This window comes from Heptranchias perlo, chromosome 10, assembly GCF_035084215.1.
Source record: "Heptranchias perlo isolate sHepPer1 chromosome 10, sHepPer1.hap1, whole genome shotgun sequence".
Taxonomy (NCBI): Eukaryota; Metazoa; Chordata; class Chondrichthyes; order Hexanchiformes; family Hexanchidae; genus Heptranchias; species Heptranchias perlo.
The window spans coordinates 37,028,171-37,055,774 of record NC_090334.1 but is presented as its reverse complement, the minus strand read 5'-3'; the positions used below and the strand labels follow the sequence as shown (position 1 = coordinate 37,055,774).

Here is a 27,604-nt window from a genome sequence, read left to right as displayed (position 1 = left end):
AATATCCCATTGATTGACATCATTCCACCGTGTCTCTGTGATAATAATGATGTCAATCTGGAAAACTTAATTTTCCCTATCAGTTTGTGATTAATAAAACAATAGGCAGCTCACTGAGAAATAAGCATACAGCCAATTTGTGCTACTTATTTTCTCTTGAATGAATCGCTAATCGAATTGGTTCAACATCCGTATATGGAAAAAAATAGATTTCACTATTGTTGGCCAAATGTCTAACTATAGTAATATCAACAAGAGCGAGCACAACACTGCCACCCAGCAACCTCTTCTAAATTCAATTATATAATGAAACATATTGATTGCAGTTTTGAAGTTATAACAAAATGTCTGCACCCAAGGTTACAGAAAGGGCTTAAATCTGCAATAATGTAATGCCTTTGTCTTTTGTTTTGGGCATACAAGGTATCCATTGAACTCAGCCATCTCCAGTCATCTTGATTCAATAGCACACAAAACTCAAGATGTTTGAGGGCGAGGATGATAGCTATGGAACAAGAGAGCCACACTTAAATCTACTCACTTCCAGGTGCAACATTTGAGAAGAAAGTTGGAAGCTGTAATGTGACAGGTGAGTGAAGCTGCAAGTGAAAATAACATGGGGAATTGTAGCTGCAAACCTACAAGTAGGTATCTCAAGACTTGCGTTGCTTGACTCCAAACTAAAGCGGTGACAGTTATGATACTGGCATCTACCAAACAGTGTAGAAAATTGCCCAGGTTCTGTCCTATCCACAAAATAAGGAAAAAACTAACTTGGCCAGTTACTGCACTATCAGCAAGGTAATGGGAGGAGTTATCATTAGCATCATCTATGTCACCTACTCACCTATAACCTAATAAGCTCCGGTTCTGCCAGAACTCAGCATAACCTTAATCTAGACATGGATTACAAGAATTCAATGCCAGAGGAGAGTTGAGAGCAACCGCCTTAACATCAAGGTAGCATTTAGCCAATTATGACATTAAGGAGCCTAACAAAACTGAGGTTAATGGGAGTAAAAGTCAAAACTCTCTAATGGTTGGACTGCAGTTCCAGAACATTGTTGCAGGAGTTCCACAGAACAGTGCCCTCAGCCTAACCATCTTTAGAGGCTTCAACTGTTACTTTCTCTCCTATAAGGTCAGAAGTGGGGCTATTCACTGACTATTCTACAAGTGTTCTGCTCCATTTACAACTCCTCCAATAATGAAGCTGCTTATGCCACCCTACAGCAGAACCTGGACACCACCTAGGATTGGGCTGACAAGTGGCAGTAACAGTTGTGCCCTATAAGCGTCAAGCAATGACCATCTCCGACAAGCAAGAGCCCAACCATCACCCCCTGACCTTCAACTGCACCACCATCACCCCAACATCAACATCAACATCTTTGGGGTCACAGTTGATTTAAAGCTTAACTGGATCAACCTTAACAATGTTGACACAAGAGCTGGCTCCTCTCTGATAAATGGCTCATCTCCTGACCCCTGAATACCTCTCCACTATCTACAAACATTGTTGGAATAACATCACCTGCAAGTTACACACTATCCTGACTTTTGACACTTATCACTGTTCCTTCATCGTTGTTGGGTCAAAATCTTGCAATTCCCTACCTGATGGTAACACCATCACTACAAGGGTTGCAGAGTTTCAAGAAGATCCAACACCATGTCCTCATGGAAACTAGAAATGGGCAATAAATGTGGCCTTGCCAGCATCTCTCACAAACCAAGAATTAATAAAAAGAATTTAAAAAAAAGCAACATCCTGTGTGGCTGAACAGTCCTTTTTAGGCTCACACTGCTCACTCTAATAGAGAAGGTCTTAGAAAGTAAGTGCTGTGAACGTTGTCCACTTGTTCTTAATCTGATAAGCAAATTATCAGATTAAGATAATTAATCAGGCACCTCAATCATGTAGTCAAAGTCCAAACAACTACTCACCTTTGCAAAATGGAATGTATGACACTCCTGGATGAAAACCTGAGCCTCATGGCTCAGGAAGTTTATCCAGCGAGCAACTTAGCCATACACACTGGGTTTGACCACTGAGCTCGGTGATCTCATCCGGAGTTGCAGCAGAAGTGCTACAACTGTCCTCAGCTTCTCTAGGTTAGGAATGGGGAAAAGAAAAAACGGCCTCTTCTGATTGCTATCGCTGCTGGATGAGGATGCATGGATGTCAGGTGAACACAAGATTGGACTTAGCTGTTTTGGCACCTGTAATTAAGTAGTCTGCCAATATTACTGTCAATGATAACACATAAATAATAGGGACTTAAGCATTGTACAGAGGGTGACTGTGACACCATACCCAAGCAAGGAGTCGATACCTTTAGGCAGAAGGGGAGGAAGAGAAAATTTCAAGAAAATCCAAACAACAATCATCTATTACATCACACAGCTCTCATTTAGAGAGAAGTAACATACTACAAGTTGGATACTTGCAGCCTTAAGTGAATGGAAGACATCACCGCTGTAAGACTAAAAGAAAGTGAAAGATCAGCTTGTAGCCATGCACATTTCTTCTATCCATTGGAGTGAAATTCTTCAACAAGAATTCTTTGCCAACAATTTAAACTGCAATGTGAATTTCACTCTAAATGAAGGACTCTTAATATGTTCTTTGTAACTGGGCAGATCCCAGAAGAATTTCATCAACAAAAAAAAACATGAATCTATGCATGGTCTCTGTAGTCCTAACTAAGGCTTTTGATACAATGAGCTCAGAGGGCCTCTGGCGACATCAAGACGAGTTTGGTTCCCTAGCCAAGTTCACCAAAATTGTATATCAATTGAAGGTGGGGAGGATGGGCAGAGTAATTGCCAATGAAGACGTCTCCAATTTGTTCTTCAAAAGGTGCAAAGGCTGTGCTTACCATCCAGCCTTTTCAGACCATTTTTACAGCCAAATGCAAGGACGTGACCACTAACCTAGACACCAATATTGCATCAAGGTTAAAAACAAGTGGAAAGGTCTTTAATCTAATAAAGATCAAAGTCAAAAAGGAACTCTTTTTGCCAATGATTGCATCCATATTGACCCAAATCTCTAGGTCATTACGTAACACTTTGAAGCCTCAATGAAACAAGACGGACTTATCAGCTTGAACAAAATCAAGGTTCAGCCCCAGCTAACACCTCACCATCTGTACCCTGATATGATAGTGATGAGTGATGTAGTTGAACCCAATGCTACATTTCCCACACATGTGGCACACTTTCCACTAATGCAACAATTGACCAAAATGTATCACTTGGTATCAAAAAGGCTAGCTCTGCTTCCAGTAAGGAATCTTACAACACCAGGTTATAGTCCAACAATTTTATTTTAAAATCACAAGCTTTCGGAGATTATCCCCTTCGTCAGGTGAATGAGTAAAAGGTTCTCAAATCGCATATCTTATATTAGGCTGGGACACCATCACACCAATCAAAAGGTGTCGTTGGTGTTCAAACAGGCCAGTCACGGAGAACAGTACGTCCCAGTACACTGAATATACATTGTGTCAATTACACAGAGAGAGAGGAGAGAGAGGAGAGAGGCAGAGAGAGAGAGGAGAGAGGCAGAGAGAGAGAGAGGAGAGAGAGAGAGGAGAGAGGCAGAGAGAGAGAGAGGGAGAGGCAGAGAGAGAGAGAGAGAGAGGCAGAGAGAGAGAGAGAGAGAGAGGCAGAGAGAGAGAGAGAGGAGAGAGGCAGAGAGAGAGAGAGAGGAGAGAGGCAGAGAGAGAGAGAGAAGAGAGAGGCAGAGAGAGAGAGAGAGGAGAGAGGCAGAGAGAGAGAGAGGAGAGAGGCAGAGAGAGAGAGAGGAGAGAGGCAGAGAGAGAGAGGGAGAGGCAGAGAGAGAGAGAGAGGGAGAGGCAGAGAGAGAGAGAGGGAGAGGCAGAGAGAGAGAGAGGCAGAGAGAGAGAGAGGGAGAGGCAGAGAGAGAGAGAGGGAGAGGCAGAGAGAGAGAGAGAGGCAGAGAGAGAGAGAGAGAGAGAGGCAGAGAGAGAGAGAGGCAGAGAGAGAGAGAGGCAGAGAGAGAGAGAGAGGCAGTGAGAGAGAGAGAGAGGCAGTGAGAGAGAGAGAGAGAGAGAGAGAGAGAGAGAGAGAGAGAGAGAGAGAGGCAGAGAGAGAGAGAGAGGCAGAGAGAGAGAGAGAGAGAGAGAGGCAGAGAGAGAGAGAGAGAGGCAGAGAGAGAGGCAGAGAGAGAGAGAGAGGCAGAGAGAGAGAGAGAGGCAGAGAGATAGAGACACACAGACAGAGAGAGAGACAGAGACAGAGAGAGAGACAGAGAGAGACAGACAGACAGACAGAGACAGACACAGACAAAGTATTAAAAACAAATAACTTTTTTTTCCCTTTTGCTGGTGGGGTTACGTGTAGCGTGACATGAACCCAAGATCCCGGTTGAGGCCGTCCTCATGGGTGCGGAACTTGGCTATCAACTTCTGCTCGACGATTTTGCGTTGTCGTGTGTCTCGAAGGCCGCCTTGGAGAACGCTTACCCGAAGATCGGTGGCTGAATGTCCTTGACTGCTAAAGTGTTCCCCCACTGGGAGGGAACCCTCCTGTCTGGCGATTGCTGCGCGGTGTCCGTTCATCCGTTGTCGCAGTGTCTGCATGGTCTCGCCAATGTACCATGCTCCGGGGCATCCTTTCCTGCAACATATGAGGTAGACAACGTTGGCCGAGTCACAGGAGTATGAACCATGTACCTGGTGGGTGGTGTCCTCTCGTGTGATGGTGGTATCCGTGTCGATGATCTGGCATGTCTTGCAGAGGTTGCCGTGGCAGGGTTGTGTGGTGTCGTGGACGCTGTTTCAGGAGAACAGCGTCCACGACACCACACAACCCTGCCACGGCAACCTCTGCAAGACATGCCAGATCATTGACACGGATACCACCAACACACGAGAGGACACCACCCACCAGGTACATGGTTCATACTCCTGTGACTCGGCCAACGTTGTCTACCTCATATGTTGCAGGAAAGGATGCCCCGGAGCATGGTACATTGGCGAGACCATGCAGACACTGCGATAATGGATGAACGGACACCGTCAACAATCGCCAGACAGGAGGGTTCCCTCCCAGTGGGGGAACACTTTAGCAGTCAAGGTCATTCAGCCACCGATCTTCGGGTAAGCGTTCTCCAAGACGGCCTTCGAGACACACGACAACGCAAAATCGTCGAGCAGAAGTTGATAGCCAAGTTCCGCATCCATGAGGACGGCCTCAACCGGGATCTTGGGTTCATGTCACGCTACACGTAACCCCACCAGCAAAAGGGAAAAAAAAGTTACCTGTTTTTAATACTCTCTCCTCTCTGCCATTTGGGTCTCTTTCTCTCTGTCTGTGTAATTGACACAATGTATATTCAGTGTACTGGGACGTACTGTTCTCCGTGACTGGCCTGTTTGAACACCAACGACACCTTTTGATTGGTGTGATGGTGTCCCAGCCTAATATAAGATATGCGATTTGAGAACCTTTCACTCATTCACCTGATGAAGGGGATAATCTCCGAAAGCTTGTGATTTTAAAATAAAATTGTTGGACTATAACCTGGTGTTGTAAGATTCCTTACATTTGTCCACCCCAGTCCATCACCGGCATCTCCACATCACTGCTTCCAGTAGACTGAGAAAGTGAGTGTGGAATAAGCTGGTATCTGTCTGAAGATGAAGATAAAAGTTTACCATACAGCCGTGACTATTTTTGTAAAGTTCTACATGTGGTGAAATGTACTAGTTACAAAGATGTTGGCAGATTTCATGTAATGCCTCCACATGATTCTGTGACAAGCCTGGATAACAACAACAAAGCACAGTCCACAACAAATACCAGAGGACAGAAACCATGATAGACTGGCAAAAAGGTCAGAATGGACAAGGACAGGTTGCCTAAAGCAGTCTTTTACAGTCAGTCGAAAAGGTGGCAAACTTTGGATGGCTAGCTAAAGTACTGCAAGGATACCCTGAAAGGCCATCTGAGGGGTTGTTGCATCCCTATTGAGTCCTGGAAAGACCTTGTTAAAAACTATAGAATTGCAACCTGCAAGAAGATTTTCAGAACATTGTGATCTACCAAGGGCAAAAAGAAAAATACAAAATCTAGGCTCTAGTCAACCTATTATGTATAGAATATGATCAAGTATGTGTGTCACCTGTTGAACTAGTCACTTCAGAGACCACAAACATAACTGACTCCATATCCAACACCAGTGACTGTCACAGTCAATGTCAGTCTCAAGATACCTGCCATCCCCTTCCATCAGTGCAGTAAACTGTTTTAATGTTACACCACATGCAATTTACTGGATGATATATTTCACCACAAGACTAAGTACTTCCATTATCCTGGTACAAACCCTGCACAATTAAAGCACAAACATATTTCAATCTCTTCATAAGACAGTACAGGTCCTGTATGTTAATTGTATGATTTACATCAATTAGTGTTAATTGTATTCAGGTGGTGGGTATCAACTGGGGACTCTTGTATCTTTTCTCAAGGAGAGCTTAGCTTGGGTGTGGTGTGTGTGTGTGTCAGGGGAATCTCTGAATAAAGGCTTGGAAGCAACTAAAGACCAGGTTCTAGTATTCTATACTTCACCACATGGCTATCCAATTTTAACACTGTAGCAGCCCATTAAGAGCACTATCCCAACCCGGTGCAGCTCCCTTTCCTTTTCGCTTTACTTTTCAGTAATCTATGCTCCAAGCTTAGCCTGAACTGGTTCTGCTCTCAGGTAGTTTCCGCTTTCTCCTATTCCACCCATCAGAGCTGAAAACTAAATACTGGTGATGATGTACAAAATCAGGCAGCCAACTGCTTCAACTGGCATCTGGGCTGTACGAATCCACATTTCAACCTGCCTCTGCAAAATTAAATCACATAACTTGGGTTCCTATTATAGTTTTTCCATCCATAAATCACTGCTGTGCACTACTTATTTTCTATGTATTTATAAAGGGTACACACAAAATATCAAGAATCATGCATGTGGAAAGTTGATTCCACAGTTGTCATATTAACCATTACAAGCAAAATTAAGTCAACTGCTTACCTTGGCCAAATTCTGCCATAGTTCGCACAAATAGTCAAAGACTTGTGCATGAATTTCAGGATCCTTAATGCAGTTGACATCTCCTAAAATGCCAAGCATTCGTCTCCACATAACTGTAGCAACATCTTCATGCCATCCTTTGAGACTCCCTCCTGCCATCACACTGCAATCTTCATTTGGAAACTCACTATTTTCTGCTCAATATAAAATTTAAACAGGCAATATGCACTTATAGTAAATTTAAAAATAGTTTGAATTCAACCTCAAAACATATGTATACAATAAAGATACATAAAATCAAATTTTTAATTTCCTGAAAATGTCACCAATACAATTAAAATTGTGTAAAGCTCTTGTAGTCAGGTAAAAGTTATCACACAACAGCCTCTTTAGTGAGTGTCTTGAGTGTCAAACAGCTCGTACAAAAGGTAGTCATATATATGTTGCTTATTGTGCCTCATATTAGCGGTTTCCTTTATGGGATCAAGGTTAAAAGTTTGGAACAAGCTCCATATTCAACTTTAAGTGAATTAACTGTGTAAGCAATACCCAAGTCATCTGGAGTCTGTAAGACTGAATGGTGAAGTTTTTCATCCAGTGGTAAATCTTTTTGCTCCACATGATAAGCATTCAAAGTGGATGGAGAAGGTGTCTGAGATCTTGAGCATGTGTTTGAATGGGTTGGAGAAGCACTCTCAGAGCCTGAAAGAATTTTTAAAAAGTGACTAAGACGACAACAATAGGAGACAAAGACTGAATGTAATAACCCATAAAGTACAAACAATAACCCCTATAAAAAAAACATGAAATATTAAAACTACATAATTAAAACCTCTACTGGACCACTGTTTGTGCATATAACAGAGATCAAGAGAGTCCTGCCTGTGTTTTGACAAGTGCTATTTTAAAGCAGTTTCATTTTCTTTCAATTTCAAGTCTATTCATCAACAAAATTTTGTGTCACAAATCTCTCAATCCATCTGGCTTTATTCTAGAGAAATTCAGTTTATAATGTTGCAATTTACTACAAGACATTATTCTTTTACTTTAGTGCAGAAGATTTAACTAATTGTGCTCAAATTCAATGGAAATAGTGCGCTGGTCCATTTTGGGCCATGTTAGCCAGTTTGTAAGTTTGATAAATACTGGTCCCACTTAATTCCTAACAAAATAGTCTTCAAAATGTGTTGCGTTTGGTATCTTATTTACTACAAAACTGCAACTTATCCAGCTTAAACAGTGCTGGTATGATGTATTGAGAGCAATAAGGCAGAGGGGTTATAATGATAAGTTTGTATTTCTGTTTTCATACAGGAAAGTAACATGATCTGGGCCAGATTTCTCCACAACCAAAAGTTATCACTGTACAATTGAATTAATAGAGGATGCCCTTCCCAAAAGATGGGAGTGTTCACCCAGAGCATTGAGCTTGATTTAGCAGCCTTTTCCAAAACTGATTCAAGACAAACAGGCAGGTCAGTGTGCAATTTAATACTTTGCCAGAGTTCACTCCCATAATACTCAGCTGCACCAAAATCTACATACATCCCAAAATGATCAATGCTACTGTAATTATGCAGTCTCCAGAACTCAGTTCAGTTTTTTTAATGTAAGGAATCTTACACCACCAGGTTATAGTCCAACAATTTTATTTTGAAATCACAAGCTTTCGGAGATTATCCCCTTCGTCAGGAGATTATCCCCTTCACTCACCTGACGAAGGGGATAATCTCCGAAAGCTTGTGATTTAAAAATAAAATTGTTGGACTATAACCTGGTGTTGTAAGATTCCTTACATTTGTCCACCCCAGTCCATCACCGGCATCTCCACATCACAGTTTTTTTAACAAAGTTTCCATTGCTTGTACACCATAACGGCCTTCTGCCATACTTTTTCCTGATAGAAAGAAAATAATTTTATACTCCCATTGCAGAGATCTTACTCTAGCCTCCTGTGGCTGACAAGGCAAACAACCTATTCCCAAGAATCTGTCAGTAGATGACCAGCAACAATTTGCTACAATTATTCCATCCTAAATAGTGAGGCAATACTGGAGGTCAACTGGATTGGGCATGCTGTTGACTGGGAATACTGAATCTGCATTGTTCCAGTGTGGCACAGGAGGTTGACTATAAACTTCAGTGCCTGCTTTGCTCTGGAATAATTCAATTTCTAACAGTGATAACATTCCCCCTATACTCTTGAATTAGCTTTACAATGGTTGGATGACTGCATGCACATTGCAGACTAGCAGTCTGGATAATTTACCTCTCCTGAGAAATCTGACTGCTGCAGCAACAAGCTTCTATATAACGGAGGAAAAATACTGCAATGTTTTACAATTGTAAACAATTTTACAACACCAAGTTATAGTCCAGCAATTTTATTTTAAATTCACAAGCTTTCGGAGGCTTCCTCCTTCGTCAGGTGAACGATGTGGAAATGAAATCCTCGAAATGAAATCGCATTTATAATTCACAGAACAATGCTTGGTGATTACAGACAGTTTTTTCAACTGCCCGTTGCCAAGGCAATCAGTGTGCAGACAGACAGGTGTTACCTGCCAGGTCTCAGAATATACAAATCACCAAAAAAAAACAACAAACAAAAAAAAACCAGAGATAGAGAGGTAGAAACATAGAAAAGACAGCAACTGACCCGTTATATTAAAAACAGATAACATTTGTTCGCTGGTGGGGTTACGTGTAGCGTGACATGAACCCAAGATCCCGGTTGAGGCCGTCCTCATGGGTGCGGAACTTGGCTATCAATTTCTGCTCGACGATCTTGCGTTGTCGTGTATCTCGAAGGCCGCCTTGGAGTACGCTTACCCGAAGGTCGGTGGATGAATGTCCATGACTGCTGAAGTGTTCCCCGACTGGGAGGGAACCCTCCTGTTTGGCGATTGTTGCGCGGTGTCCGTTCATCCGTTGTCGCAGCGTCTGCATGGTCTCGCCAATGTACCATGCTCTGGGGCATCCTTTCCTGCAACGTATGAGGTAGACAACGTTGGCCGAGTCACAGGAGTATGAACCATGCACCTGGTGGGTGGTGTCCTCTCGTGTGATGGTGGTATCTGTGTCGATGGTCTGGCATGTCTTGCAGAGGTTACCGTGGCAGGGTTGTGTGGCGTCGTGGACGCTGTTCTCTTGAAAGCTAGGTAATTTGCTGCGAACGATGGTCTGTTTGAGGTTGGGTGGCTGTTTAAAGGCGAGTAGTGGAGGTGTGGGGATGGCCATAGCGAGGTGTTTGTCCTCATTGATGACATGTTGAAGGCTGCGGAGAACATGGCGTAGTTTCTCCGCGGAGAACATGGCGCAGAGAAACTACGCCATGTTCTCCGCAGCCTTCAACATGTCATCAATGAGGACAAACACCTCGCTATGGCCATCCCCACACCTCCACTACTCGCCTTTAAACAGCCACCCAACCTCAAACAGACCATCGTTCGCAGCAAATTACCTAGCTTTCAAGAGAACAGCGTCCACAACACCACACAACCCTGCCACGGTAACCTCTGCAAGACATGCCAGATCATCGACACAGATACCACCATCACACGAGAGGACACCACCCACCAGGTGCATGGTTCATACTCCTGTGACTCGGCCAACCTTGTCTACCTCATACGTTGCAGGAAAGGATGCCCCAGAGCATGGTACACTGGCGAGACCATGCAGACGCTGCGACAACGGATGAACGGACACCGCGCAACAATCGCCAAACAGGAGGGTTCCCTCCCAGTCGGGGAACACTTCAGCAGTCATGGACATTCATCCACCGACCTTCGGGTAAGCGTACTCCAAGGTGGCCTTCGAGACACACGACAACGCAAAATCGTCGAGCAGAAATTGATAGCCAAGTTCCGCACCCATGAGGACGGCCTCAACCGGGATCTTGGGTTCATGTCACGCTACACGTTACCCCACCAGCGAACAAATGTTATCTGTTTTTAATATAACGGGTCAGTTGCTGTCTTTTCTATGTTTCTACCTCTCTATCTCTGTTTTTTTTTTGTTTGTTGTTTTTTTTTTGGTGATTTGTATATTCTGAGACCTGGCAGGTAACACCTGTCTGTCTGCACACTGATTGCCTTGGCAACGGGCAGTTGAAAAAACTGTCTGTAATCACCAAGCATTGTTCTGTGAATTATAAATGCGATTTCATTTCGAGGATTTCATTTTCACATCGTTCACCTGACGAAGGAGGAAGCCTCCGAAAGCTTGTGAATTTAAAATAAAATTGCTGGACTATAACTTGGTGTTGTAAAATTGTTTACAATTGTCAACCCCAGTCCATCACCGGCATCTCCACATCATGACTGCAATGTTTTACCACAGAGGAGTGGCAAGGATAAAAACAGATGCTCTCTAGAACTAAAGACAAAAGAAGCAATGGAATAGGACAGTTAACAAGTCAACAGCTGACTTTTACCTTTCCTCAGCAAGCACAACACACCTGTGATTGTAACTGTGTCAGCAGAAGTGGTTTGCAGATTGAGGCTGCTAGTTTCGGAATCAATGTGCATTGCAGTTAAACTCGCCAATTCTTGCTCCTCAGCAGTTTGCCGTGGTGGTCCTGGATCTGCTTCAGTGTATACGGTAGAAATGGTTTCACTGCCAAAGCTAAAGCCTATAATAGAACCAAGAATGATGACTATTATGAACCCCCTTTTTAAGCAAAAAGAAATCCTGGGGAAGTATGATTGAGAAGGTTGTGCAAATCAGTCAAAAAAAGCAGCCAAAATTTATACTTTCTAGAGATGCAAAAGGAAATAAAAAACTAAAAATGAATGCAAAAATATTTGCAAAATGTTAATTTTTCTTTCATAAACCCAAAAATCACATACAAAAATAAACAAAATAGCTCAGCTGGTATTCTGAACATACAGACGTTCATTCTGAGAGGTCAATCAGAATTCTCTTTAAAAAGTTCAAGTTTTAGCAAATTTTTTAACCCAATTCTTTACTTTCTTTTGTTTCCTTACTCCAGTTGACTGGATAAAGTTTTTTTTGGGGGGTGGGTGGGGTGAGAAGCAAATGAGGGGAACGACGTGAAGAATACTATTGTTCTAGTAGAAAATTTTTGGAAAACCAGTTCCAACAGCCAGTTCAGCATATCACTGAGAACAGCTCCATAAGTTGAGCTAAACAGAGAAGCAGATGCAAAACTCCTTAACTGGAAATTGATGTTTTAGACTAGCAGATTTTTAAAAAATCCAATTTCCTGAACTAATCCACATAATGCAGATTTTCCTTAATTTCTGCAACAGAGCTTATGATACAGTAATATTATTTGTAACGAACTGAATGGTAAAACCTCTGAGAAACTGATGACAAACCTACATATACGGCATTTGGAGAAAATATTTGCCATAAAATGCACCTCAGCATTTCTCTCTCTCCTTTACCAAAAAGGTCAGTGAATTTTGTGCTCATTAGGGAATAGAACTTATTGCTACAGAAAGACCATCTAGCTTGGAGGATCTTTTTTCATGCATCAAATGATATACATCTTCCAGACACTATAGGAGTAAATCCTAGGTTGATTGATTTTCCCAGAACCAGAACCAAATTCTTAGCAAGCACATTAGGATATTCTAAGGAAACCACATTTTTGGTGCAGACATAAAAATATCATGGTATTGCACATGATCTCCTGTTGACATATGCTATAAAGCACCAGGAAATGCAGCATGTCAGTTCATTTCAACCCGAAGATAAACAAACAGAAACTAACGGGCAAATCCCAAGACCTACGCCACCACAAGACCTGAGAGGGTGGTTCAGTAGGATCTTGTGGAAGATGCATAACATTTGAAGACGACTGTACAATGGGAATAATTATCCTTTTTTTCTATTTAAGCTTTCTATCCACACCATGTGAATATACCAAAGTAATACCAATTAGGGGAGAGGGATGGGAGGCCCCTGCAGAGCAGCCATAATGCCAACTGCTGCCACAGATCTGACAAAGATATAATTGCATGCAGACATAATACTAGATCAAATCTAGACATAGCGTGTGGATTACTCTATGTAGTAGCTTTGCAATCAGAATCTGACAGAAGTGCCCTAGAGGCAACCGTTGAATGACCTTTAACTTACCCTTGTATAGAAAGCACTCAAGCCTTTATTTAGCTATCCACTGTTCAGACACCAGTTTCGGTCAGATCTTAGCTAACAAACTGATAGTTGGAACGTCTAAAATTACTTTGTACGAGTCAAACAGTAACCTGGTGCTCTATGACTTTTTAAATAATGAAAATGATGTCTTACTTCAGATTGGTGTGGCAGTAGATAAAAACAAGGGCCCAACTGAACCCGGGAAATGTTTGGTAGGACCTTTGGGTTGGTTCTAAAACCCACCCAGTCAGAATGTGAAATCAAATACAGCCAACCTAGAATAAAGGCTTGCAGTTTACGAATTCTACATGCTGAAACTAATGCTAACAACGTAGTTGGGGAGTATCCCGCAAGTCATTGCTGGGAGACTGGAAGACGGCTGAAACCTCAAGATGAACTCTGGTGGGAGTCTTTTAGCAGAGGTCTGCTTGGTGTTGATCCCAAGCCCAAGCAATGGGCCATTTTACAGTACAGAACTCAGAAGCCCCACAATGTGGCATAAAAGGGCTGTTACTGTATTGGGCTTGGTCAATGGCTCATCAGTTGAATGAGAAACACTTGGGCCTTTGCTGAAGTTTTTTTTGCAATTTCCTGTGAAGTTTCTTAAAAGCTTGCAGTAATTCTTCCATCTAGGCATCAAATATGTAGTTCCTGGCAAAAGCTGTTTGAAGTCATTGCTGTGGTTACTCTATTGGAGTAACACTAGATGAAATCATGCCATGCTGCAAAGCAAATGCCATGGACTTCAGCAAGCCTAAGGGGTAAACTGTCACTGTAGCACAGCAGTCTGCATCTGGTCTTCAATGAGAAATACAGTTTGTCCAGTGGGCCAGGCCACATCCAACCTAATTGAACCCTTGCAGCTATATTTGTACAATGAAATGCAATCATACTTTAAGATGCAGCTGGAAGTTCAGGATTCATATTGTGCATAGCGAGTTTCCCATGCCTGGAAAGAACCTGGAAAGCCACCCCTCCCAATCTTCAACTCAGTTACTGTAAAATAGTTCTACTGACTCCTTGATCTATTTTTAGGATTGATCCTAATAACACTCATGTGTCAGTATAGATACCCATAACCGCAGCCCAAAGGAAAGTGGGCATAAGAAACCATATGAAAGTTACAGGCGGTGATCTCTAAAAGATCTGTAGAAAAGGTTCTACGGATCAGACTATATTCAGGTTTTGAGCCACCCACAGTGATGGCTTCTGTAAATCTGAAACTTTGGTTAAATATGCCATCCTTATGGTCGTCTTCCTCCTCCCCATCAAAGGATTTCCATTCTGAGCTGCTTGTGCAATAATAGAGAAATTATCAGGTGAACCCTGTTGAAGGTTTGTCACCAATTTGATCAGCTTCTCTCCAGAGGCAGATTGCAGCATGTGTCAAGCTTTATTCAAAATGTCTGCTTCAGGGCTGGGCAGATGATGTTTTTGTGTCAATCCAATCGTTGACCACTAGATGGTTCTACATAACTTCTTATCTTTACGTTTTACTTTCCTTCAGGCAACTCTATTTTAAAAACTCAGAATACAAATGAACATAAAATTATACATGAAGATTATTACATTTTATCATAAAGGTAAACTATAATTCTAATCTATCAGGTGGCTTTTGTATTCTGGTTGAGTATCTCCATTCCCGCAGGGATCTGTCTTGGGGCCTCAATTATTCACAATATTTATTAATGACTTAGATGAAGGCATAGAAAGTCTCATATCTAAGTTTGCCGATGACACAAAGATTGGTGGCATTGTAAGCCGTGTAGATGAACACATAAAATTACAAAGCGATATTGATAGATTAGGTGAATGGGCAAAACTGTGGCAAATGGAATTCAATGTAGACAAATGTGAGGTCATTCACTTTGGATCAAAACAGGATAGAACAGGGTACTTTCTAAATGGTAAAAAGTTAAAAACAGTGGATGTCCAAAGGGACCTAGGGGTTCAGGTACATAGATCATTGAAGTGTCATGAACAGGTGCAGAAAATAATCAAGGCGGCTAATGGAATGCTGGCCTTTATATCTAGAGGACTGGAGTACAAGGGGGCAGAAGTTATGCTGTAGCTATACAAAACCCTGGTTAGACCACACCTGCAGTACTGTGAGCAGTTCTGGGCACCGCACCTTCGGAAGGACATACTGGCCTTGGAGGGAGTGCAGCGTAGGTTTACTAGAATGATACCCGGACTTCAAGGGTTAAGTTACGAGGAGAGTTTATACAAATTGGGGTTGTATTCTCTGGAGTTTCGAAGGTTAAGGGGTGATCTGATCGAAGTTTATAAGATATTAAGGGGAACAGATAGGGTGGATAGAGAGAAACTATTTCCGCTGGTTGGGGATTCTAGGAGTGGGGACACAGTCTAAAAATTAGAGCCAGACCTTTCAGGAGCGAGATTAGAAAACATTTCTACACACAAAGGGTGGTAGAAGTTTGGAACTCTCTTCCGCAAACAGCAATTGATACCAGCTCAATTGCTGAATTTAAATCTGAGATAGATAGCTTTTTGGCAACCAAAGGCATTAAGGGAGACATATGGAGTTAGATCACAGATCAGCCAATGATCTTATCAAATGGCAGAGCAGGCACGAGGGGCTAAATGGCCTACTCCTGTTCCTATGTTCCAGTTCACTCTTTCCAATCTCAGGTTTTGTTTGTTGTCCTGATGTTTTTAGTTTCTTCTGTTGGCTCTTCACACCAGCTCTAACCTTTCAGAAGTTTTGAAGTGATCAATTCTGTTTTATCAACTGCTCTTATATGATCTTTGCTAATCAATCACTCATTTGCTGACTAATTGCTAGTTTCTATTCATTTTGATTGCGCTCTCACCTTATCTCCCGGTAGCAGTGGTTTTAAAAGGCCAGGATCCTTATTCATAATACTGTACATTGTTTGCTTACATTTATTGTGGTTAAGCTGTTATGAAACTCCTTTGATAATATCTGGTCAAAGTAGTTGTCAGAAGTGGAAGCGTTGTTTGCATTCTACAGTCCATCCCATCAATAATTGTGCTGGCAACATCATACCTCCCTTAGCATGTTTGATAATTAAACAGGGTTAGTTGTGTGTCTTAACCTGTTGCTTTCTTTGACACGTTTCTTCGCAATTTGAATAGCTTTCTCGTTGGTTTATGAGTAGCTTGGTGATGAGATTGTGTTTAAATCTGTAGTCTTTGCTGAATTTTCTGAACGCCATACTTGTTAACTGGCCCAGTTAACTGAAACTCTTTCTGCCAGGGTTTGGTTCTTTGATTTTCTTTATTAAACAAAGTTTCGTCATTCTAGCGAGCTCATCAGTAAATTTTTCTGTCACATTTAGGCATTTATTGTTAGTGATTGCATCAATTCTTTTGATCAAACTGTGGTACTTGCTGTACCACAATTTGAAATTCTAGACTGCGGCATGTGTCTTTAGGAAAAGATGATGTGTATGAACATAACAGCTTCATAAGGCCAGATTACAGTTGAGAATGGTTTTGCATACTTTAGCAAAATTGTTTCTTTTTTAAAATCTTACACACAGTTGAACATTTCTTCTCCTATGCGATTTACCAAAGTATTTACAATCTGTAATCTGTTGTTGACCAGCTAGATCTGATTTTTGTGTATGAAGTAACAACTCTCCTCCACTCATTACTTATAGCACTACCACTACATAATTGTTGTAGCTGTGTTTTGCTGGCTTCTGCTGCCGTGCAAATATCAATTGCTTCTTTCAATACCAAATTCTTCTTTCAGTGCCTACAATTTAATCATTTATTACACAGACTACAATTACTTCTTTAATAAAGCTGTTTGTGAGGGGTCCTTACTCAAAAGCTATGAACTATTTTTATATTGATTAATGTTCTTTCCCTGAGCTTGAAACCTGGTATTAAACCTATGCCTTTGTAAGTTATATTTCTGTGATAGGTGAAATACTCTTCAAACTTACCCATTAATACAGTCAGTTTCTATTTATCATCTCCCTCACCATATATAACAATGTTACACACTCTTCGAGTTTCCTCAACTATCACAAAGTATTGACCTGCATTTTGTCTGTTTTGTTTCCTAAATCTGCTGTTGTGTATATTTAAAGCGTAGTTTCCATTTTTTCCACACTTCTGTAATATTTTCTTTTAATTTTTCTATGATCTGGAAGTTTAAATCTTCCATTTCCATCCCAATGCTGACATTTTTAGGTAGGCTATAAACCTTTACAACAACCCTTCAGGAGATCATTTGCAGAATGTCTCAAGCTTTATCAAAACATCTGCTTTCAGGCTGAGCACACGGTTGTTTTATATCAATTCTTTCTGACCACTAAATAGCATCATTCAACTTTAAAATATTAGACTCTTCTGGGTACACTGGCTGGGGTGGTCTAGCGTGTCTCCCCCCTTCAAGAGGGAGCATGGCAATTATTCAACTGACTGGCATATAAATTGATTTATTGAATATATTCAAATGCAAAAGGGATGGGAAAAGACCATCAGGCCATCCGGATATGATGCAATCATGTACACCACTGACCTACCCCTTAACCATGCAATCGCATAAGAGGCAAAAAGGAGAGACCACCATTAAATAATTTAGGGAAAACTCAAATTCGTTTCTGACTCCCCCAGGTATTCTAGGAAGGCCCCAGGAGACGATGGTAGCCCATTACTCATCATCCCAGCTAACTACTGACTTACTTTCTATAACTGGAAATGTCCTCTTCACTCAGTAAGCCCATATCCATCTACAAAGTTTAAGTAGTATGTTCCAGACGGCAATTACTCCCTGTGAAAGAAATACTTCCTAGCATCTAACCTAACTCTTTGCCTAAGATTTTGATATGCATGCCCTCTAATACCACCCCTTCCCAATTAAAAGAAGTTATCCAGCCATACTGAACCCAATCCCCACATCATTTTAAAATCTCAATCTTATCCCATTTAAGCATTTGTAAACAGTTAACTCTTGGAGCATTTTCCTGATAACTAAGGCTACCTATCAGTCCTAAGGTACCTCTCATTTGAACCTTCTCGGATACCATGTACATTTACCAAAACCAGACAAAAAACTCCCAGTGTGGGCACACAAAAGCTTCTGTATAGGATTCTAGCATGCTTTAAAACCACATCTGCCTTCCCGATAGCCACTTAACACTAGTTGTGCACTTTTAGTGAGTGGTCAATTACTCCATAGTCTCTCATTCACATTGTATAAACACATCTGGAGTTTCCTCACCCTAAATGCAAAACACTATACTTAACACATCGAAGAACATATGCCACATACAGGCCCATTCCCCAAAGGAACCCTTAATCTACTAATTTGGTCTACTTACTTCATGCACATTTTTGTGTTATCTGCATACTTAAAATTGGTTCAGTCAAATGATTCATTAATATTAACAGCAATGGTCCCAACATGGAGCCTGCTGAACTTCATTTGTGACAATGCCCACGATGTCAGCTGTGGCTCAGTTTTGGTAGCACTCTCACCTCAGACAGAAGGTTGTAGGTTCAAGTCCCACTCCAGGGACCTGAGCACATAATCTAGGCTGACATTCCAGTGCAGTATTGAGGGAGTGCTGCACTGTCGGAGGTGCCGTCTTTCGGATGAGACTTTAACCAAGGCCCCATCTGCCCCCTCAGGTGGGTGTAAAAGATCCCATGGCGTTATTTCGAATAAGAGCAGAGGGGTTCTCCCCTGTGCCCTGGCCAATACTTGTCCCTCATTCAACACCACCAAAAGCAGATGATCTGGTCATTATCACATTGCTGTTTGAGAGAGCTTGCTGTGCGCAAATTGACTGCCGGGTTTCCTACGTTACAACAGTGACTACACTTCAAAAAGTACTTCATTGACTGTAAAGCGCTTTGGGATGTGAAAGGCACTATATAAATGCAAGTCTTTCTTTTAAATTTATTTCTACTTGTCAGTGCAACCTTTGAGATTTCAATCACTGACCAATTCAGCATAATATAGAATCATAGAGCATGGACAGAGGCCATTTGGCCCATTGTACCTGTACCAGCTCTTTGAAAGAGCAATCCAATTGGCCCATCCCCTTGCTCTTGCCCCATAGAAATACTTTCTACTTCAAGTATTTATCCAATTCCCTTTTGAAAGTTACTACTGAAACTGCTTCCATCACCCTTTCAGGCAGGATGTGGAGATGCCGGTGATGGACTGGGGTTGACAATTGTAAACAATTTCACAACACCAAGTTATAGTCCAGCAATTTTATTTTAAATTCACAAGCTTTCGGAGGCTTCCTCCTTCCTCAGGTGAATTTTGTGGAAATGAAATCCTCGAAATGAAATCGCATTTATAAATCACAGAACAATGCTTGGTGATTACAGACTGTCTTTTCAACTGCCCGTTGCCAAGGCAAAATCAGTGTGCAGACAGACAGCTGTTACCTACAAGGTCTCCGAATATACAAAAAAACAGATAGAAACATAGAAAAGACAGCAACTGACCCTTTATATTAAAAACAGATAACATTTGTTCGCTGGTGGGGTAACGTGTAGCGTGACATGAACCCAAGATCCCGGTTGAGGCCGTCCTCATGGGTGCGGAACTTGGCTATCAATTTCTGCTCGACGATTTTGCGTTGTCGTGTGTCCCGAAGGCCGCCTTGGAGTACGCTTACCCGAAGGTCGGTGGCTGAAATGTCCTTGACTGCTGAAGTGTTCCCCGACTGGGAGGGAACCCTCCTGTCTGGCGATTGTTGCGCGGTGTCCGTTCATCCGTTGTCGCAGCGTCTGCATGGTCTCGCCAATGTACCATGCTCTGGGGCATCCTTTCCTGCAACGTATGAGGTAGACAACGTTGGCCGAGTCACAGGAGTATGAACCATGCACCTGGTGGGTGGTGTCCTCTCGTGTGATGGTGGTATCTGTGTCGATGATCTGGCATGTCTTGCAGAGGTTACCGTGGCAGGGTTGTGTGGTGTCGTGGACGCTGTTCTCCTGAAAGCTAGGTAATTTGCTGCGAACGATGGTCTGTTTGAGGTTGGGTGGCTGTTTAAAGGCGGGTAGTGGAGGTGTGGGGATGGCCATAGCGAGGTGTTCGTCGTCATTGATGACATGTTGAAGGCTGCGGAGAACATGGCGTAGTTTCTCCGCTCCAGGGAAGTACTGGACGACAAAGGGTACTCTGTTGGTTGCGTCCCGTGTTAGTCTCCTGAGGACAGTCCAGAATGTCACCCGAGCACAACGCAACGCCATCAACGCTCTCAAGACCAACCGCAACATCGTCATCAAACCAGCGGACAAAGGAGGAGCCATCGTCATACAGAACAGAACGGACTATTGCAAAGAAGCATACCGACAACTGGACAACCAGGAACACTACAGACGGTTACCCGCAGATCCGACCAAAGAACACACCCACCAGCTCAACAAACTGATCAAGACCTTCGATCCAGACCTTCAAAGCATCCTACGCGCTCTCATCCCACGTACTCCCCGCGTGGGAGACTTCTACTGCCTCCCAAAGATACACAAAGCCAACACACTCGGACGTCCTATCGTATCAGGCAACGGAACCCTGTGTGAGAACCTCTCTGGATACATCGAGGGCATCCTGAAACCCATCGTACAGGGAACCCCCAGCTTCTGTCGCGACACTACAGACTTCCTACAAAAACTCAGCACCCACGGACCAGTTGAACCAGGAACACTTCTCACCACGATGGACGTCTCGGCACTATACACCAGTATCCCCCACGATGACGGCATCGCTGCGACAGCATCAATACTCAACACCAACAACAGCCAATCTCCAGACGCCATCCTACAACTCATCCGCTTCATCCTGGATCACAATGTCTTCACCTTCGATAACCAGTTCTTTACCCAAACACACAGAACAGCCATGGGGACCAAATTCGCACCCCAATACGCCAACATTTTCATGCACAAGTTCGAGCAGGACTTCTTCACTGCACAGGACCTCCAACCAATACTATACACCAGATACATCGACGACATTTTCTTTCTATGGACCCACGGCGAGGAATCACTAAAGAGACTACACGATAACATCAACAAGTTCCATCCCACCATCAAGCTCACCATGGACTACTCCTCAGAATCAGTTTCTTTCTTGGACACATGAATCTCCATCAAAGGCGGGCACCTCAGCACCTCACTCTACCGCAAGCCCACGGACAACCTCACGATGCTCCACTTTTCCAGCCTGCACCCTAACCACGTCAAAGAGGCCATCCCCTATGGACAGGCCCTGCGAATACACAGGGTCTGCTCAGACGAGGAGGAACGCGATGGATACCTACAGACGCTGAAAGACGCCCTAGTAAGAACTGGATATGACGCTCGACTCATCGATCGACAGTTCCGACGGGCCACAGCGAAAAATCGCATAGACCTCCTCAGGAGACTAACACGGGACACAACCAACAGAGTACCCTTTGTCGTCCAGTACTTCCCCGGAGCGGAGAAACTACGCCATGTTCTCCGCAGCCTTCAACATGTCATCAATGACGATGAACACCTCGCTATGGCCATCCCCACACCTCCACTACTCGCCTTTAAACAGCCACCCAACCTCAAACAGACCATCGCTCGCAGCAAATTACGTAGCTTTCAGGAGAACAGCGTCCACGACACCACACAACCCTGCCCCGGTAACCTCTGCAAGACATGCCAGATCACCGACACAGATACCACCATCACACGAGAGGACACCACCCACCAGGTGCATGGTTCATACTCCTGTGGCTCGGCCAACGTTGTCTACCTCATACATTGCAGGAAAGGATGCCCCAGAGCATGGTACATTGGCGAGACCATGCAGACGCTGCGACAACGGATGAACGGACACCGCGCAACAATCGCCAAACAGGAGGGTTCCCTCCCAGTCGGGGAACACTTCAGCAGTCAAGGACATTCAGCCACCGACCTTCGGGTAAGCAGCCTTCGAGACACACGACAACGCAAAATCGTTGAGCAGAAATTGATAGCCAAGTTCCGCACCCATGAGGACGGCCTCAACCGGGATCTTGGGTTCATGTCACGCTACACATTACCTCACCAGCGAACAAATGTTATCTGTTTTTAATATAAAGGGTCAGTTGCTGTCTTTTCTATGTTTCTACCTCTCTATCTCTGTGTTTTTTTGTATATTCGGAGACCTTGTAGGTAACAGCTGTCTGTATGCACACTGATTTTGCCTTGGCAACGGGCAGTTGAAAAGACAGTCTGTAATCACCAAGCATTGTTCTGTGATTTATAAATGCGATTTCATTTCGAGGATTTCATTTCCACAAAATTCACCTGAGGAAGGAGGAAGCCTCCGAAAGCATGTGAAATTAAAATAAAATTGCTGGACTACACCTTTCAGGCAGAGCAATCCAGATCATAACTCGCTGCTTAAAAAAAATCTCATCTCTCCTGTGTTTCTTTTGCCAACCTTAAACCTGTGTCCTTTGGTTACTGACTCTCCTGCCAGTGGAAACAGGGTAAAGAGGGAGAAACTATCAAAACCCCATATAATTTTGAAACCCTCATTAAATCTCCCCTTAACCTTCACTGTTCTAAGAACAATCCCAGGTTCTCTAGTCTCTCTACATCTGTCCTATAATCCCATATGATGTAATTTTTTGCAATTACCTTCCATACAATACACAGAGAAGTTTTTGGAAATCTAATTGAGAGAATCAAAAGCTTCAAGCAAAGCACTCCTGCATTCTTGTGGGGAAGACTGCACCAGGAATCTATCTGCTCTTAGAGGTAGTCACACGTGCCTGGAATTTGTTCAGGATCTGTAAAAACTGAGGGCCAGGCATAGAGAAGCAGGTTGTGAATTGTTTTGGAGTTACCAAACCAGGTTTGTTTATGGACACATTCCCTGGTGGCCCTCTTGGGTGGGGGGGTTGCATATTTACATTTGGTTTAGCCATCCATCTGGACAATCTCCAGGGATGTGTACTCAGTACTGATGAAGCTTTGATACCATTCTGGGTGCGTCCACAATCTCCTTATTGGGTACCCCCCTCGCAAGTGAGACACTGCATTGAATGTTTTCTCCTTGCCTTTTTGTATTTTGCCATTGGCTTATATGATACTCAGCACTGGTGAATTACCAGTTTCAAATAGTATAACCAAACACTCAATGCAGGTTGCTCAGGTTTCACCCCAATTCGCACTGGTGATTCTCAGGTATTAAGTGCTGCTACTGAGTGCTTGGCAATCAACAACTGGGAGTGGCCAACACATTAAACTCAGTAACTCCAGATTCAAAGTGGCAGTATTTCATCCACTTCTCTTGGTTCTAAATTTTGTCCACCATAATGTGGGACACAGTTTTGGAGGTGTGTTCAGAGACTCGAAAGCAAATGACAGGTAATGATGCTATCTTGGTGACAACCATTTCATGCCAGTGATGGGGAATGGGCTATTGCATTTTGCACAGTATGTGAAGTCTTTGGCAGAAGTTGGTGGCAACACATTGTCCCAACTGTGGAGATACATTAAATTCATCCTGATGCAAGCTGTTCATTCCATGGGTCAGTGCAGATGAACTGAACGATAACAACCAAGCAGGGGGTTACACACTGTATGCTAATTGTTAAATTCCAATTTGGTGCCTCAACCTCAAGATTTGTGTTGTGCTCATATTGGTTTTTAACCTGCTTTTTTGGTTCTCTTATGTGGCTGCGGTTGATCAATGGTTGATGCAGCCTTGCGCTTGCTTCAGCAGCATTGACTCCATTTTATTTTCCTTTTGTTTTACTGGTTTGTGTTTCACATTACCCACAGCACTATTTTTTTGTTGACATTTATTCTCGAGATTCAGCCAGTGCAGAATGGTTAATTGAATCCTGAAAAAAAAGATGAAACGAAGGACCGGCCACCTTGAGAACAAAATACATTTGCTGACTGTGAAAAACAACAAGTTATCTAATTTGACCTACTACTGTGGAAAGATTGAAGGCTTTGTCCCAATTCAAGAAGCATACCCCGAGGTACACAGAATGCAACCTTTTTAGCTCGGGAAAAACAAACTGGTGACTGGTGCAATAGCACAGGTCCTGCAGTTTTATGGGACACGGAAGTAGGGAGCTATGTGCAGTACTACCCATTTACATCAGAATGACATTTTTATGAGTACTAAGCACCTGGTTTCGCCAGATTCAATTAAGCTTGGTTTAACTCCTATAGTGTGCAGCGAATGCTTAGATGAGCAAGAATAGAATATTTTTTCTCTCACTTTTGACATGGAAAGTCAACATCAAGCATTGGCAGGTCAGCTATAACAGGGCAAAACACAGTGAAGTCCCTTCTATTCTGTCTCAATAATTCATGCAATTTCAGAAGAGCATTCCCTCGTAAGAGCATAAGAAATACAGCCTGCTCCGCCATTCAATAAGATCATGGCTGATCTTTGACCTTAATTCCACTTTCCTGCCCGATCCCTATATCCCTTGATTCCCTTAGAGTCCAAATATCTATCGATGTCAGTCTTGAATACACTCACCGACTGAGCATCCACAGCTCTCTGGGGTAGAGAATTGTGAACTATTATAAATGTTTTCACATCCTTCTGACCTCTTTGAATGAGCTGGCAGCTCAGAGTTCAATAAATGTCCCAGATGTATAAACGTTCCACTTGTTTCACATTATAAATTTTCCATACTATATGATTTGCCACAAAAAATTATGAAAGTACGGTAAATAGCTGAGTGAAAGAGAAGATCCTTAATCCATCAATCTGGGCTAAATTTGGACACTATTCCCAGAGGTGAAAGGACATTCTCACCATCTCAAATCAAATCAATCCAAAGTTGTAGCTATTTATTTTGAAAAGCATTATTTCCAAAATTATTTCAGAAACACAGCAGGGTCATGCAGCCTTCGGAATATCAATAAATGAACACACATCAAAACTTGAACAGAAAATACCAGAACGAGAACATACTTACTCTCAAATTTTCGCCCATCATATTGAAAAGCATTGAAAGAATCCGAATGGCTGTCAGAACTAATGAGGTCACTGCTTCCAGCACTGGCTGGAGAAGTCCATTCTGATGGGACGCCTGGGTCATCTACAGGTCGCGTCTGATTCTGTCTGTTCAACAAATCAGGAAGGTCTTTTGGCACTTCTAAGCTACCAGGACTGCTTCCTCTCCTCAAAACATTCTAGTATGAAAAATAAAATTAATCATACCAAATTTATGTAGCTTGAATGGATTAATTATGGTCCAGTTAAGGGTGGAATTGAATCTAATTAAATAATCTATTTAATACTTTAATCCTTAGATGCAACATTTTCCACCTTCAGACCAGCTGGTTATCAACCAACTACATGGCTTCCTGATCAAACTCGAATCACAAGTCCTCAAGACAGCATTGCTGCAGAAATGCTCTTAAATATATTCGTAAAAGCAATGCATAGTACGAAATCAGTTTCTAACAAAATAAGTTAGTTTTGCATGAAGTTTAAATATGGATCTGCAGTGAAAAAAAATCTCAATCTGGATTTTTAAAAATGAAACAAACCCATTGGCTTAGTGGGTAAAGGTACTACCCAGTGTAGTGTTAATCCATAAAACCAGAAGATTCAATCTCTGAATTAGCTAATCCTGGTTGTGATGCTACAGGTGCTCATTACCTAGGCTCATACGATGAAGAATAGCCAGTTCAGCAAGGTACTGCAGAATTGCTGATGCCCATGGAACTAACCCCAGAAAAACTGAATATGTCCAGAGAAGGGAGAAAAAAAAAGATGTAAAGTATCTTGGAATAGCAATTTCAATATTTCATTTAAAATAGTTCTACCTGCCCTAAAATAGTTCTACCTGCCCAGGAGAGAAATTTTAAAAACGGCATTGTATTTATGAAGAGTTTTTTTTGATATTACCAAAAAGTCAAGGTCCACAACAACAGTGTATAAAACGCAGTGGGCAAGGTCACCTTTTTGCACAGAATTCTTAAAAGGGACAATATGTCCTTATATGATTTTCCCATGTGGGTGGATAGTAATTGTGTTCATATGTGGAGAGGAAAATTTAATTTTCAAACTTCAAATCTGCCTTTGTTACGTTTGGTAATAGTAATAATAATCTGTTGTCAAAGCAGAAAACAAGAACAAGAATGTAGGACAATGGCAGTGCACTGATTTGTAAGATTTTTTTTTGATAGTAGACAAATCAAAACTTGAATTAATCAAAAGTGTGTCAATTTGGGTCACTCCAAGTTAATTTTAATTTCTATTCACTCTGCTCCCAAACTTTGCACCATTTCCTGTTTAAGGTGGGCTGGGATCCCGCCTGCAATCCTTTGCTATTCAACAGCATCCTCTATTTTCTGCTACTCCTTATCTTTGGACAAGAAGCCACGAACTTCCAAAATAATTGACAAAACACAATGATAAACTAGATCCCACTAGTTTCCTAAAATGATGCACCAAACAAATAAATGCAGGCTGATTTGATTGCTTACTTGATAAATGTAGATTCCATTTTAATGCTCTCATTATTAGCACATCTACTTAGCGTATAATACTTTAGTTGTATTATCAGAATACTTGCTCAGGTGGGTCCAGCAAACCATACAAAATATCCCTTCCACAAAAACCCCTGGAGTTTACCAAAATTCTTCATTTTCACTGACCTTCGTATTGATGTTAATTTTGAGAAAAGCATAGACTAACTTGATGGCTAACGATAGAGGTTCATTTAATGTAACCCTACAGAAAAGTCTGCTGGCCTGATTATTTTCCTTTCCTGGTGCATGGCTGCAGGAAACAGCAATGTGGGAAGAGTACAGAACAGACACACAATTGCCACTAGTAGCCATTATAAATACAATTATAATACAAGAAAGTAAACCAACTTACCAGTGAAGTACCAGTTCGCAATCTTTCGGCAATAAACTCATCCATGAGATCACTGATGTTGGGATTACTATTTCCAATATCAGTGCTGAAAGGTCGAGGTTTTTGACTAGGGTCCTCCTTATTGACTGAAAGCAAATAAGGCATTTAAAAACACTAACACAACTTCATAATTAATACAAAAACATATAATTTACTAATTAAAGCAATAAAAGGAATTTAGCATTGCAAGGGTTACTTGCCAAATCATGCAGTTCCCCAAGATATGAACTGTCCTATCCTTACTGTGTGCAATTAGAGGTAATCACAAGTTAGCATTAGCATATTTTACATTAAAAGATATTAGTAGAGGTTAACAATTTTTAATCTTTGATGGAAGAGGAATTTTATTACAACCTAAACTATCGTTAACATAGTTTCCTTCCCAAGATAGTGAATGTGAATTCTCAACTCAAAAATTATTTTTCTAAAACTGTGCTTCAAAACTCCTCTAATATAAATGGTTTCATCTTACAAGTTTATTTCCTTCATCTGAAAGTCAAAAGATGATACACTTTTACAAATGTAAGTAATTTCTC

At 42.1% G+C, this 27,604-nt stretch overlaps 1 protein-coding gene across 8 annotated transcripts in view; it reads right to left on the bottom strand.

Annotated features, from left to right (window-relative positions):
- The window catches only part of ralgapa1 (Ral GTPase activating protein catalytic subunit alpha 1), a 227,405-nt gene that overhangs the window by 136,970 nt on the left and 62,831 nt on the right, over positions 1–27,604 (bottom strand). For 7 of the 8 annotated variants that reach the window (XM_067991491.1, XM_067991483.1, XM_067991490.1 and 4 more), the window contains 5 exons: positions 27,030–27,154; positions 25,114–25,330; positions 11,517–11,690; positions 7,607–7,759; positions 7,058–7,251 (listed from right to left, as the gene is read on the bottom strand). In XM_067991491.1, the coding sequence (XP_067847592.1) occupies positions 7,058–7,251; positions 7,607–7,759; positions 11,517–11,690; positions 25,114–25,330; positions 27,030–27,154 (863 nt within the window). The remainder of the gene's footprint in view (positions 1–7,057; positions 7,252–7,606; positions 7,760–11,516; positions 11,691–25,113; positions 25,331–27,029; positions 27,155–27,604) is intronic. The other variant, XM_067991488.1, reaches the window with a different exon arrangement.